Raw genomic sequence first — 13,967 nt, 5'->3', positions numbered from 1 at the left:
GGGTCAAACAGACAGGGAGGAAGCAGGAAAGTAGCACATACAGAAAAAAGAAGAAAGGTAAAAAGCCCTGAGGCAAAACATAGATGAATAGAAACCGTTTAAATTAAGGTAAAGGAGCTAGTGGGACAAGCTAAGCTAAGGCTGAGCATCATAGTTAATAATAAGTCACTATGTCTTTATTTGGGAACTGGGTGAGGCCAAAGAAATTCCAACTATACCACCCATTCTTACGATTTTCTCTCCATGGAGCAAGGCCACTGGAGTTCTACAGCCTCATGAATGGGGATGAAAGGAGGCGCAGAGAATAGGGGGGTGTCATCTAAGTGAAGTGGGATATATGGGGTGACCAGAGGTCAGGGTACATGGAATGTAATCAGAAATAAACACTTGTGTTCTGAATGAACCTGGCAGGTGCCAGGATGCTGACAGTAGCAAGCGCTGTGCACCCCAGCTGTCTCCTTACACCTCACCTCCACATGGACGGGTCCCAAGTTCAGTTTTCTCAAATTATTTAAAGCTCTCCCAATGGGCTCGTTGTCCGAGTGCTTGCTTGGGCACACTCCTCCTCTCTCAACAGGAACCTCTGTTCGGCCTCTACCTCCAACCTCCTCTAACCTTGGAGAATTATTCCTGTGTGCATGGCTGAAAGGATGATGCTCATTTAAATGTCGGGGTGGTGGCTCAGTTGATAACTTTCGGTGTCCACGCCCCATAAGGAGCATCTTGCTTGAGGTTGCAGTGTAAGGTGTGCTTACTTTTTTCCATATGCTTCTCACCTTTCTGAGGACTGCAGTCTCACGTACATTCATGGGTCCAATTGTCTGGGTGCCATTGAACAGATTGCAGCCTGGCTGGACATGCAGCCCTGCACCTCAGATTGGAGATGATCTCCCCTAGGATAGGAGGAGAGGGGAGAGAGAGACCTCACACACGTAGGTCATGCGAGCCTCGGAGGCAAGCCAGCTCTGGGAGGTTGGTTTCACACTCCTCGAGGCTCTTTCTTCACTCAGTTTACCTTTCCTCCCAGACACCCAGATCCCACTCCAGCCACCATGTTCAGTCCCGCAGGGTCCTCCATCCAGGCTTACCTCCCTGAGGCTGAGGACTCCACTGTAGCAGTGTGAGCTGCCTGCAGGGCAGACCTGCTTGGGTGGATTCTCACAGCATGGGTAGAAAAGCAGAGTGGGCAGCGTGTGGTCCCTGGACTGGGAGGCAAGGGACGTAGTGAGGGCAGTGGGAAGCTCTGGGTTTGGATCAGATATCCCTTCTTAGTTCCCACGGTGCCTCACTTTCCCTAGCAAGCGCTCCTGGGCTCCTCTCATGCAGGCCTGCAGGAACTGGGCTGTGATTGGAGGACAGGGGACCTGCAGAGACCCTGGGACTGGGTGTAGGAAGAGCAGCCTGTGGGGACCTTTGGGGATAGCCAGAGACTTCACTGAGTAAGGGGTGAGGGGCGCAGAAGCAGCCAGTGGCTTTACTCACAACTTTTACTAAATAGTTAAGAAAAATCCCCTCATAACAAAATATTGCAGAACACAGAACATGAAGCCTGCCAGTTTACCACCTGACAAGGATTGTGGAAAGCCCCATCCACTGTCCAGTAGGACGAAGAAATGGAAAGTCCCAAATGAGATACGAGTGAACCAAAGCCAGCCATATGGAAAGAGGGCAAATACACAAGAAAGCAGGGCTGCTCAGGACTGGAGTGTGAGGCTGGAGTTTGGCAGGAAACCCACCCAGGGGTTCAGTGAGATGGCTCAGCAGGAGAAGAACCTGCCACAAGCCAGACAGCCTGAGTTCAGTCCCTGGGACCCACATGTTGGAGGACAGACAGATTCACGTGGGTTGTACTCCACAGACTCACTGGTGCTCATGGCAAACCCCATCATAATTAAATAAAATAAAAGACGAAAACGACCTGGGGCTGGAGAGATAGCTCAGCATTTAAGAATGGATAACACCAGTGCCAGCAGGCCTGTCTCTGACTCTTTTGTTGGCTTTTGGGATTCTGCTCTTCATACTTAATACATGGGGAGGAGCTTAGTCTCACCACCATTGATGTGGCAAGCTGTGTTGATGTCCATGGGTGGCCTGCCTTTCCTGAACAGAAATGGAGGAGGAGTGGATTGCAGGGTGGGGAGAGGGCCTGGGAGTAGATGAGGGAGGGGAAACATTGGACAGGATGTAAAAAAAAAAAAGGATAACACCCTTGCAGAGGACCAAGTGTGGCTCCTAGCACCCATGTTGGGAGGCTTACAACAACCTATAACTCCATCTCCAGGGGACCCAATGTCCTCTTCTGGACACCACACACACACCACACACACACACACACACACACACACACCTAAAATAAGATTTTTTTTTATTTAAAGGGAAATCCACTTTGTTCAGGGTTGCTAGAAGAGGTCAGCCTGGGGAGTTTGGAGTTGTGGGTCTCGGGGAAGTGCAGATGAGGAATGCAGAAGGCCTGGAGAGGGAAAGGCCCTGAAGAGGAGGGACTGGGAACTGTGGGCTGTAGAGAAAGTAGGAGCAGGCAAAGTGGAGGAAGTGAGCTGGCTGGGTGCTGTCCAGCAGGAGAGTCTGTAAATGAACGTCTTCCCTCAAAACGCACTTCAGCAGCTGGCACCCTGCCTTTCTCCCCAGCACCCAGCTTCCCCTGATGCCCTCACCTGTCACAGGGGGTGGAGCCCAGAGAGGGGCTGTGGTAGACAGGCCATTGCAGAAGTCTCCTAGGCGGCACACTCGTGTGTAGGAGGTGACAGACAGCCCCGGGCCAGTCCTGTGCTCTGTGACTTTGGCCTCTTGGTCCTCAGCAGTAGTGCAGCCCTTGTGAGAACCAAATTCACCTTCTCCCCTAGACAGATAGAAATGGCGGGTAGAGGCGGAGGTCAGGGCAGTTGCCCAACAGAGCTAAGGGGGCAGGGCCAGGAAAGGGGGCATGTCTGTACCAGAGGGCCTTCTCACCGTTCTCTATCATCAACAGCGTGTCTTGGCAGCCTTCACCAACATCACAGTTGTCTGGCAGCTGTCCATTGGAGCGGCAGCTGCGATACCATTCCTTGTGATCTCCAATGTCCCATGCTGGCATTTCAGAGCCTCTGCAGTTAGAAAGAGGAGAGAGAGCAAATCCCTCTCAGTATTGAACTGACCCTGCTTGGTGGGACTTCATTCAAGGCAGCAACAAGTGGACCCTTCCAGAATCTTCTCTCATGCTGTTCAAGGCAGGAAGCCTTGGTGCCTGTGACATCCAGCCCATGCCTCAAGTCCCCGGATCTAGCTGTGGGAAAACCAGCGACATGAAGATTAATGTTGGTTGAACTCAGTCCCACCTTGAACGCCTAAAGTTAGAGAGACACAGCAGATGAGGACATGGAGACAGGGTCAGAGCAGACCGTGCTTCCAGGTGAGCCAGGGTTCCTACGGGTCTTCTTTCCCTACCATGATCTTCTATTGCCTTGCCAGAAAAGGGTCTAGGTGCTGGACAAGAAAATAGTTCTAGCTGGGTGTGGTGGCACACACCTTTAATCCCAGCACTTGGGAGGCAGAGGCAGGCGGATCTCTGTGAGTTCGAGGCCAGCCTGGGCTACAAGTGAGTTCCAGGAAAGGCGCAAAGAGAGAAACCCTGTTCTCGAAAACCAAAAAAAAAAAAGAAAGAAAAAAGAAAGAAAGAAGAAGAAAGAAAGAAAGAAAGAAAGAAAAGAAAATAGTTCTAACTGCAATTTTACTTCTCGAGATGGAAGTATTTCTCCAGTGTCTTCAGAGTGCAGTGTTGTGGAAAGGACCATTGCTGTCTGCCGAGAATCCCGGAGAAAATGCAAAGCTACATTGTTATGTCTCCTGAGAGTCCTATAAAATGAAGTTTTTCTCTTACTTCCACTCACACAGCATGGCTATGTGTGTGCACATGAGCACACGCACATAAATAAGTAAAAGTCCTTAAAAAATAAATAAAATTGCAAACGAACATTTGAGGAACCCACTTAAATGTCTAAAGTTTTTATTTGTGTGTGCATGCATGTGTGTGTACGGATGTGTGAGCGCAAGCGCGCGTGTGTGTGTGTTTGTGTGTGTGTGTATGGATGTGTGAGCATGTGTGTGTGTGTGTGCTTGGTTGTGAACATGCATGTGTGTGTGCTTAGTGTGTCACGAGCATGTGGAGGCCAGAGCTTGATGATGGATATCTCCACTCTGACTCTCACCGAACCTGGACCTCACTGATTGGGCCAGCTAGGGGACTCGGGGAATTCATCTGTTTTTCCCTTCCCCCTCCCAACCGCAGGTCTAGGGTTTTGGATGTGTGCTGCTGTGCTCAGTTTTATATGGTGCTGGGTTTCAAACTCTGGACTTCACGCGTGTGGCAAGTACTTTCTCTGCTGGGCCATCTCCCAGGTCCTCTACACTCTCTCCTGCTCTGAGGGTTAAGACGACACAGGCCTATTAGGAGACTGAGGCAGGACAGACAAGACCATACGCTTAGGGAAGATAAGACTCTAAAATCTATTTTCCATCTCTACGATAGCTTCTCTCCCTTGCGACCCTTCTGAGAAGCTCCGCGCCACCCCCATCTGCCAAGTGAATGCCCTGTGGCTGCGTGTGAATGCACTAGTAGGGACACGCCTGGAGTCCTCACGTGACTCTTGCATTCTCCGGCATACTCAAACCCCCTTGATTCTCTCTCTGATTTTCTTTCCAATGGAGCGCAGAGGCTGCTAGTATCATAGGATGAGGATGGAGAAGATGATGGAGAGACTGGAGGCGGTCAAAATGAACCGTGAGACCCAGCATGACACCAGGTCTGGGTGTGTAGAATGGGAACAACCAAGCAGGTGGCTGTGCACCAGGCACTTTCCCATTGAGCCTAGACAGGCCATGTGAGCTCACTTGTTCCAGAATTATTCAAAGCTCCCTCAATACTTTTCTCTCCTGGGCCACACCCCCTCTCTCCTTTACATGTACAGCCTCCCTGGAGAATCCCCCCACCCCACCTTGCTTGCACACATCTGAGTGAGTGATGCTCTGGTCTGGCTAGCCATTGCTGGATGGATTTGAGTGTCCCACACCCACAAGGACCATCTTGTCCCTGGCTGCACTGCAGGCGATTTGCCTACTTTTCCTATGAGAAACTCACCTGACTGGGTCCACAGTCCTCAAGCACATCTATAGGTCCAATTGCCTTGGTACCATTAAACAGGTTGCAGCCTGCCTGTGGCACGCAGCCCTGTACCTTCAGGCTGGTATCAATGCCCTCTAGGAAAGGAGGAGATGGAAAGAGACAGAAACAGAGACATAAGGATCATGCAAGCCTCAGAGGCAAGCCCAGCTCCAGGAGGCCAGCCCTGCTCCGCTCTGGGTCTTATGCCCTGTCTCAGTTTACCCTTGTTCTCCAGACACTCGGCTATCAATGCCTAGCCCACTCTCCAGGGTCCCCGTGTCCAGGCTTACCTCCCTGAGCCTGAAGGACTCCTCTGTAGCAGTGTGAGCTGCCTTCAGGCAGACCTGCTCAGGGGCGTTCTCACAACCACGGGTTGAAAGGCAGTGTGGGGCAGCGCAGCGTCCCTGGCACTGAAGCAGCAGATGCAGTGAGGGACAGTGGGAGGTTTCGGGATTTGGTTCAGAGGGCCCTCAGCTCATTCCCCAGCATGCCTCAGGCTCTCTGGATAGGCCAGATGCAGGGAATTTGGGCTGTGCCTAGTAGGGGAGCAAAGGTGTAGAGAGTGCAGGGGAAGCCCTCTGGCCAGGAACACCAGAGGTGCTATTTTCCTAGGTGGGGTCTGCAGGGAGTTTCCAGGCTGGACAAGAGACATGAACTTAGATAGGGATGAAGGGATACCCAAAGGGACCACTGACTTTACGCCAAACTTCTTTTTAAAAGGGATTTATCTTTATTATTTTTATTCATGTGTATTTGTGTATAGGTGGAGGGTGAGGGGTGGGTTTGTACATGTGTGTGTAGGTGCCCAGGCTTCAGGTCTTTGGAACTAGACTTGTTACAGGCCGTTGTGAGCCATCCAAGGTGAGTGCTGGGAACTCAACTTGGGGTCCTTGAGAGCAACAGGTTTCTTAGCTGCTGAGCCATCTCTCTACCCCACCCCACCCCAGTTGTTCCCGATGTTTGTCAAATAACCAAGGGAAAGAAGACTGCCCTGTTCTCAAACTATTTCAGATTACAGAAAGGCAAAGCACCATCTGAAGCTATTTTTGATGCCAGGCAACAAGAAGGAATGTTCTAGGCTCATGTTCAACAGGAAGAGGAAGTGTGAAGTACACGATCTGTGACATCAGGATTCCACATCAGCCGTAGAGGAAGTAGAAGGAGCAAGGTGGGAGCAAGGCCCTCTCTGAGGTTGGTGGTGCAAGCACCAGAAAAACCTATAGGGGAGTTAATGAGGCGCACATAGACAAGGCCAGTGTGGGGACACAGAAGGAAGTGCAGAAGAGACACACAGTAGGAACCTGGAGGGTGTGCAAGTATTCAAGGCCAAGGTAGAGGGAGCTAACAGGCTGCCAGCCAGTAGAGTTGATTTTAAAACAGCCCAAGGGTTGGAATGTCACTTCAGTGGTAGAGCCCCTGTCCTAGAATCCCCAGTGAGGGCTGGGGTGTGATCTCAGTGCAGAGGCCCCTGCCTAGAATCCCCCAGTGAGGGGCTGGCGTGTGACTCAGTGGCAGAGCCCCTGCCTAGAAATCCCCGCAGTGAGGGCTGGGTGTGGCTCAAGTGTAGAGCCCCTGCTAGAATCCCCCAGTGAGGGGCTGGGGTGTGGCTCAGTGGTTAGGCCCCTGCCTAGAATCCCCAGTGAGGGGCTGGGGTGTGGCTCAGGGTAGAGCCCCTGCCTAGAATCCCCCAGTGAGGGGCTGGGTGTGGCTCAGTGTGTAGAGCCCTGCCTAGAATCCCCAGTGAGGGGCTGGCGGTGTGGCTCAGTGGTAGAGCCCTGCCTAGAATCCCCCAGTGAGGGGCTGGGGTGTGGCTCAGTGGTAGAGCACCTGTCTAGTTTGTACAAGGCTGTGGATTCCATCCCCAGTACCACCAAATATAAAAAAAAAAAATTACAATAAAGTGAATAACCCCTGTGTACTTATTTCTTCCCCACAGCCCTGTCTTTCCTCTAGATAACCCCTTCCCTTCTCTGGGATCTGCCTACTCAGATACCTGTGCCAGAGGGTGGGATCCAAAGATTTCTAGTTGTAGACAGGTCATTACAGAAGTCCTCGTGGCGGCACACATGGACGTAGGTGATTATGGAGATTCCGGGGCCTGTCCTATGCCTGGTGATTCGAGCCTCTCTGTTTGAATCACTAGTACATCTTTAGTGAGAACCATGTGAAATTCTTTTCCTGGAAAAGAGGAGGCTCTTGTGAGCACAGACCTTTATTGTCCTAGTGAAGGTAGTTTAGATGCAGGTGAGGAGGGAACCAGGCACAGGAGGGGGTTCATCTGATCATGAAGGAGTCCTAGATTCCAGTGCCATGGAGTCATTCCCAGGATGCAGTGGGAATGCCTGCAGTGGGAGGGGCTAGTGAGAAGGGCGGGGCCTCTTCTTACCATTCTGTATTAGCATCAATGTTTCCTGGCATCCCTGGCCGGCCTCACAGGTTTTTCAGCCAGTTGTCCAGCTCAGGTGCAGATCGATACGTTCCGTACAGTGTCCAAGGTCCCACTGTTGCAGTCCAGAGCTTTGGCCCTGGATAGGGAGATCAAATCCACCTCAGGGCTTCCCCAGCTCCATGCCCCAGGAAACCCCTTCCTGGTGGACATGAATCATAAACACTAACAGGTCGTTCCCCCTTTATGCACCATTCTTGTGGTATGTGAGGCAGGAATCCTTGGTGTCAGTGACATCCAGCCTACGTCTTCAGGCTTTTCCATCTACTTGGATAAAAAGATCAACACCGAGCTGGGAGATGTGCTTCAGTCGGTATAGTGTTGACTATGCAATCGTGAGGCCTGAGTCTGGGATCCCAAAGATTCATGGAAAAGCTGGGTGTATGATGGGCTCGAGAGGTGACTCGTCTTGCAGAGGACCTGAGTTCAGATCCAGCACCCACATCAGACAGATAGTGACCACCTTTAACACAGCTCCTGGGATACCCTTTTCTTGCCTCTTTGGGAACCTATACACATAAACACACACATTAAAAAAACTTTTAAAAAAGCTGGATGTGCCAGGCGGTGGTGGCGCATGCCTTTAATCCCAGCACTTGGAGGCAGAGCCAGGCGGATCTCTGTGAGTTCGAGGCCAGCCTGGGCTACCAAGTGAGCTTCAGGAAAGGCGCAAAGCCATGCAGAGAAACCCTGTCTGAAAAAACCAAAAAAAAAAAAAAAAAAAGCTGGATGTATGCACACACCTGTAATCCTAGTTCTTGGGAAGTAGAAGCAGATGGATTCTTGGGACTCACTGACCAACAAGTCTGGTTCTAATTGACAAACTCCAAACCCTTGAGAGACCTCCATCTCAAAGGAGGTGGGATGTTGTTCCTAAGGGTGATGTCTGAGGTTGTCCTCTGACCTCCATACACATGTGCGCATGAACACACACACACACACACACACCTGCTCACACATGAACACACACACATGCATCGAGACACACTCACTGAATTAAAAACTTCCAGAAGACCTAGTGTTTTCCAAGGCCATGCAAAGAAGGAACTCGCCACTTCCTCCAGTGTCAGGAGCCATTATCACAAGCTATTGCAGGCACGAGGCCATTACAGTTTATAGCAATTGATAATTCAGATGTCAACCCACCATAGGAATGATTCTCAGATGGGATACCCGAGCAGGCAAGGCTTGCAGGCCACTGACTCGGAACACTGTTGCTTCCATCTGTAACTTCTTGTGCAACAACAGCTATGATATCTCCCTAGTGTATGCATATTCAAATAATGTGTATATGTAATCTCATGATTACATCTCAATCTTATGGGTACATATATCTGTGGGTGTTCAGGAAGATGACTTTTCATTTAGCTGTATAATTTTGATATATAGAAAATATACTAGGATATGCTTCATGGCCAGATCCATTGTCCCATGAGACTGCAGACACTTAAATTCTGCCTTGTTCCTTTTGCTCAGACTAACAAAAATAATCTCACCTCAGACCAACACAAACTGCACACTTAGCTCATTTTTATTTCAGAGCAAGTTTGAACTAGACTAAAGGCCTTTATATATAGATCATACTTTTAAAACTTTACAGTTATGCACAAGGTCAGAGTCACAGGTGCCTACCAAGATTACTAACAAAGCAACCTAAGAAAGCCTGCCAATTCTTCACTGGCCAAGTCTGCTGACAATACCTATGTCTCAAAGTTTGTCACTGGGCACTGTGTCCCCCTCCTGCGGGGTCTGGTCAGTCTTACTCCTGCAACCTTGGAAGCTTGTGTTGCCATGGTAAATGGCTCTGCCCTTATCGCTTCCCCTAGGAATGTGCTTTTGACTAATGAGAGGTAACTCTTGTAACTTCTTCTATTGCTTCAGCCTCCTGTGAAAGGAGAATTATTAGACTAGAGGAGAAGACGCAGGGAGATGAGAACAGAGAACTAGAGCTGGGAAATTAAAAAGGCCAAGGAAATTAGGAGAAGAGCAGAAGAATAAAGACACATGCACAGAAGGATCACAGGGTGAGCAGATTCATTCCTTTGCCATTGGTCTTTCCAAGCTTATTGTGGTGAATCTTTTGGACCCTGAGAGGAGGTCTTTAAGGCTGGCTCTTAAAGCACATGGTCCTGATCTGATTGTTGCAAAACCTCACAGAGGAATTCTCCTCATAGCAATCTTTCTCCTCACCCTTCTGTTTCACTCAGAACACCCACATTTAGTTCAACATTAGCTGAGATGTCTGTTGTATCTTTGTCCGTTAGTTCTGACAGTGACCACACCCCAGTTCTCCTCTCCCACAGCTGGACATCTCTTGCAGGCACACACACCCTAACCCTCCAGCCACCCTCTGGAAGAGTCCTCTCAGTCCTGAAGTGAGTGGGAAGCATCTGGATTTCTTGGGAATGGTCAGCCTTGGTTGGTGGCTTTAGGGTGTCCCACACTTTACAAGGATCACCTTGTCCTGAGCCTGGGTCTCGTTTTCCTACTCACCCAACTGAAGACCACAGTTTTCACTCATATCCAAGGGCCCGATTGCTTTGGTGCCATTGAGCAGGTTGCAGGCTGGCTGGGGCATGCAGCCCTGCACCCTCAGATTGGTGGTGATGCTCTCTAGGAAAAGGAAAGAGGCCTATAGGAATGAGGGGGAGGGGACAGAGAGCTGACACAGAGCTGCTATCCAGTCTCAGGCAAACCAGCTCCAAGAGGTCCTACTTTCTTGTGGGTTCAATGCCCAACCTGTTTACCCTTGTTCTCCAGACACTCTCCCAGGGTCCCCGTGTCCAGGCTTACCTCCCCTGAGCCTGAGGATTCCACTGTAGCAGTGTGAGCTGCCTGTGGGGCAGACCTGCTCGGGTGCGTTCTCACAGCCATCTTTAGAAAGGCAGAGTGGGCAGCGCAGGGACCCTGGACTGCAGGTGACAGACACAGTGAGGGGCAGTGGGAAAGCCCTGGGTTTGGTTCAGATGCCTCCTCCCCACTGTGTTCCCCAACACCCTCCTGCAGTTCCCCTCATTACAGGTCCAGCTGCAGGAAATTCAGGCTATGGTCTAGTTGGGGATCAAGGACAGAGGTGTGGGAGATCAGCAAAGACCCTGGGGCTGAGGTCAGGAGACACAGGCCTCGGGAAGGATGGCTTTTGAGACAGGATGTAGATACAGATTAGGCCAAGGAGAAGGGGGTGCCCTAGAATGAACCAATGGTTTCACCCACAAACTTCTGCTAAGCAGTGAAAGAAAAAAAAAAAAAACAGTTATTCAGCAAATCTTCCAGCATGCCACAGCCCAAATGCCATGCAAGCAGCAACAAAGGCAGCATAAAGTCCCAAGCCAGGGCTGAGGAGACATGCCTTGGGAACACAAGGACCTTGTTCAGTTCCTAGCACCCATGTATAAAACTAGGTATACTCGCCCACTGAAGCCCCTGAAACTGAAGAGGCGGAGCCAGTGGACCCCTGGGGCTTGCTGGTCAGCTCCCCTAGCCTAATCTGTGAGCTAGCCTAGGCTCCAGTGAGAGACCTGGTCTCAAAGACACTAACTGGATGGTTTCTGAGAAGGGCACCCCATGTTGGACTCTGGCTTCTACACATCTCCACATGCATATGCACCATCCACCACATGCTCTTCTCATGTACACACACACCTGTACACACATGAACACACTGGCACACCCACATCCTCATACAACAAACCAACAGTCAACCAAGTTGGAGGCCAGTGCCCTTAGGGAAAGAAACACAGAAACCCTGTGTGAGAACCACAGGGAATCAATCCCAGCCACATGGAAAGAAGGGCTATGCCGGCAGAACAGGGCAGGATCGAGCGCCAGAGTTGAAGGCATCAGAAAATATCACATCAGAAAATATGCTGACTCGTGGCTCCAACCCTGTTGTCAAATGCTGGCAGGAGTGTTCTGAGGCAGGATGAGGGGAGTAGAGGGCGGGAAGACAAGGAGGATGAGTGAATTGGAAGAGGAAAAAGGACAGGGTACCATCAAGGCTGGGATGAGCCAGTGAGCTGGCCAAACTTCCGCTGGCAAGTGAGTGTCTGTAAAAGAATAACCCTGTGTACTGACTTCTCTCCCAAATCCCTCCCCTCCGACATGTCATCCTTCCTCCCCATGGCACCTGTGGGTGTGGGTAGGTCCCCAAGAACCTCAGTGCTGGACACATCATTGCAGAAGTCACTATGGTGACACACACGGGTTGTAGGAGACGATAGAGAGCCCAGGACCGGTCCTGAGCCAGGTAACCCGGGGCTCCTGGTCCTCAGCCTTAACGCAGTCCCTTGATGATCAGCAAGTGTATTCGGGGTCCTGGTGGAGAAGGGAAGGCAGGTGGAGGTGGGGTTGGGACCAGGTCCTGGAGTGAGTTTGGACATCCCAAGTAAGGTGAGATGTTCGGAAAGAAAGAATGGGTATGGATGGATCCCACCTGCAGCTGAGGAAGAGCTCCTCCCAGGGATGCAGGATGCTGGAGGGCCATAGGGCGGGTCTCTTCAGGGAGTTTCTTACCATTCTCCAGGAGCATCACCAGGTCTTGGCAACCCTCACCAAACCTCACAGGTTTTCTCACTGGTTTTCCACTCAAGGCAGCTCCGAGGCATTTCGCACAGCCTCTTATTATGGCCCTCTGACAGCTCAGAGCTGGTATACCTGGGATGAGAAGATCAGCTCCATATCATCAGATGGTTACCTTGTGCCACTTCCTGGGACAGACGTCCCTTCCAGGTGAGATTTCTCACGTACAGGGTGACAGAGTGGTGACTCCCAGGAGGTCAGCACTGGCATAAGGTTCATGACTTCAGTCTGTGGCTAGAAACGCTTCCAGTGCTCTTTAAGCAGGAAATGCAATCCTTTTTATACCAGGATTACCCAAGGCAGTCCAGGAAATGGGGAGTGCTGCCTTGCAATACACACCAGGCCGGCGGCGCCCTGCCCTCAGTCTACTACATGAAGGCTAGGCTGTTTGGATAGTTCCTTCCCCTGGACTGAAGAGTACAGACCCAGACTTCATCTCTTAGAACCAGGGGTCCAGCTCCCAAACCCTCCTCCCTTAGGCTCAAAGGTCCTGGTCTCAGTTCTTCTTGCCATTAACCCAAGGGTCCAGACCCTAACACTCTCCTCAGAACCAGAAGACTAGGACCCAGCCCTCCTTTCCACAGTCCTAGGGATTCAGACCCCAAACCCCTTCCCTCGGACTTAGGAGTCCAGGCTTAGCCCTTCTTCAGACCCACAGCTCTAGGCCCCTAGCCCTCCTTCCTCAGACACAGGAATCCAGGCTCAGCCCTCCTCCCTCAGACCAGGACTCCAGGCCAGCACTCTTCCCTCATACCCAGGACTCCAATCCCAAGTCTCTTTCCTCAGACCCAGGGGTCCAGGCCTCACCTTCCCTCCCTCAGACCGGGCTCCTTCCACAATAAGAAACTGGAGTTATCCTGAACTCCAGTGACTCTATGGTTCTTCCCCCTTCAGCCACCTTGCGTGGCCCCTACCATGTTCCCAAATACTACAGGAATCCTATTCTTCATCTCAGCTACCTTCTAGCCAGGTGGGCAATGACTCACAGGCCTGTAGGATATTGCGAAGTGTACCTCAGCCCTTCTTGCCCTTGCTTCTGTCCCTGGCTGGTGATCTGTATCTCCCTTTGCCTTTTTTGTCCTTTGACATTGCTTTTCTGTCTACTCCTCCACCGTCAGAGCTATTCCTTTTGTTCTCTACCTCACAGAATAATACAAGAAGCAGTGTGATCACTTCCTGACAAGGTGATATCTATGGAAGAGTACCCTATTTCTCGAGAGGCTGGAGGGACAGTGGTTCAATGCTTTACCATTGAACTGGCTGGCTCTGACGGAAACCCCAATTCAGTACCAGCACCCACATGGCGGTTCACAACACACCTCTCACCCCAGTCCCAGGGCATCAGACAAGCTCTTCAGACTCTTTTGGCACTGGATATGCATGTGATATACATACATGCCTGAAGGCAAAAACACTATGCACATAAATAACAAAGTTGCATATTTCTTGACAGTTGCAAGATGTCCTTGTCTCAAAAGGACTTAAAAAGTGGTATGCTAGAAAACCATTGTTATTACTATTATTATTAGAAAAATGGCATCCATAAATATTGACATGATTTGGAAGTTAATATGCATTCGCTTGCAACACTCAGTTTATGTTAGTGCTGGGCCTAGAACCCTGGGCTTTACGGGTACTAGGCAAAGCACTTTATCAACTGAACCATGGTCCCATCCCCCTTCTTTCTTTTTTTCCATTAGATTCTGTTGCTAAAATTCATTCCCAGAGACATAACATCTACCCCTCCTGCAAAGGTCCGAATCACAATCCAAGGTACAGTTTCACCAA

General features: G+C 50.6%; 1 protein-coding gene across 1 annotated transcript in view; it reads right to left on the bottom strand.

The window, feature by feature from the left end:
• The window catches only part of LOC114709914 (CD177 antigen), a 33,517-nt gene extending 20,036 nt beyond the window's left edge, over positions 1 to 13,481 (bottom strand). Inside the window, 28 exon segments of the mRNA XM_028893916.2 lie at positions 789 to 893; positions 1,089 to 1,168; positions 1,171 to 1,200; positions 1,919 to 1,924; positions 2,673 to 2,834; positions 2,837 to 2,857; positions 2,968 to 3,017; positions 3,019 to 3,056; positions 3,058 to 3,101; positions 5,128 to 5,250; positions 5,446 to 5,493; positions 5,496 to 5,544; positions 5,546 to 5,565; positions 7,149 to 7,304; positions 7,307 to 7,333; positions 7,542 to 7,628; positions 7,631 to 7,680; positions 10,091 to 10,214; positions 10,395 to 10,513; positions 11,703 to 11,806; positions 11,808 to 11,882; positions 11,884 to 11,915; positions 12,114 to 12,153; positions 12,155 to 12,188; positions 12,190 to 12,218; positions 12,220 to 12,254; positions 12,348 to 12,382; positions 13,429 to 13,481. Of these exon segments, the coding sequence (XP_028749749.2) occupies positions 789 to 893; positions 1,089 to 1,168; positions 1,171 to 1,200; positions 1,919 to 1,924; positions 2,673 to 2,834; positions 2,837 to 2,857; positions 2,968 to 3,017; positions 3,019 to 3,056; positions 3,058 to 3,101; positions 5,128 to 5,250; positions 5,446 to 5,493; positions 5,496 to 5,544; positions 5,546 to 5,565; positions 7,149 to 7,304; positions 7,307 to 7,333; positions 7,542 to 7,628; positions 7,631 to 7,680; positions 10,091 to 10,214; positions 10,395 to 10,513; positions 11,703 to 11,806; positions 11,808 to 11,882; positions 11,884 to 11,915; positions 12,114 to 12,153; positions 12,155 to 12,188; positions 12,190 to 12,218; positions 12,220 to 12,254; positions 12,348 to 12,382; positions 13,429 to 13,481 (1,776 nt within the window).
• Positions 13,482 to 13,967: the final 486 nt, after the last annotated feature.

The sequence above is a fragment of the Peromyscus leucopus genome, unplaced genomic scaffold, assembly GCF_004664715.2.
Source record: "Peromyscus leucopus breed LL Stock unplaced genomic scaffold, UCI_PerLeu_2.1 scaffold_801, whole genome shotgun sequence".
In the NCBI taxonomy this organism is placed as follows: Eukaryota; Metazoa; Chordata; class Mammalia; order Rodentia; family Cricetidae; genus Peromyscus; species Peromyscus leucopus.
Note: the sequence above shows the minus strand (reverse complement) of the source record. Positions and strands in the feature narration are given on the sequence as shown.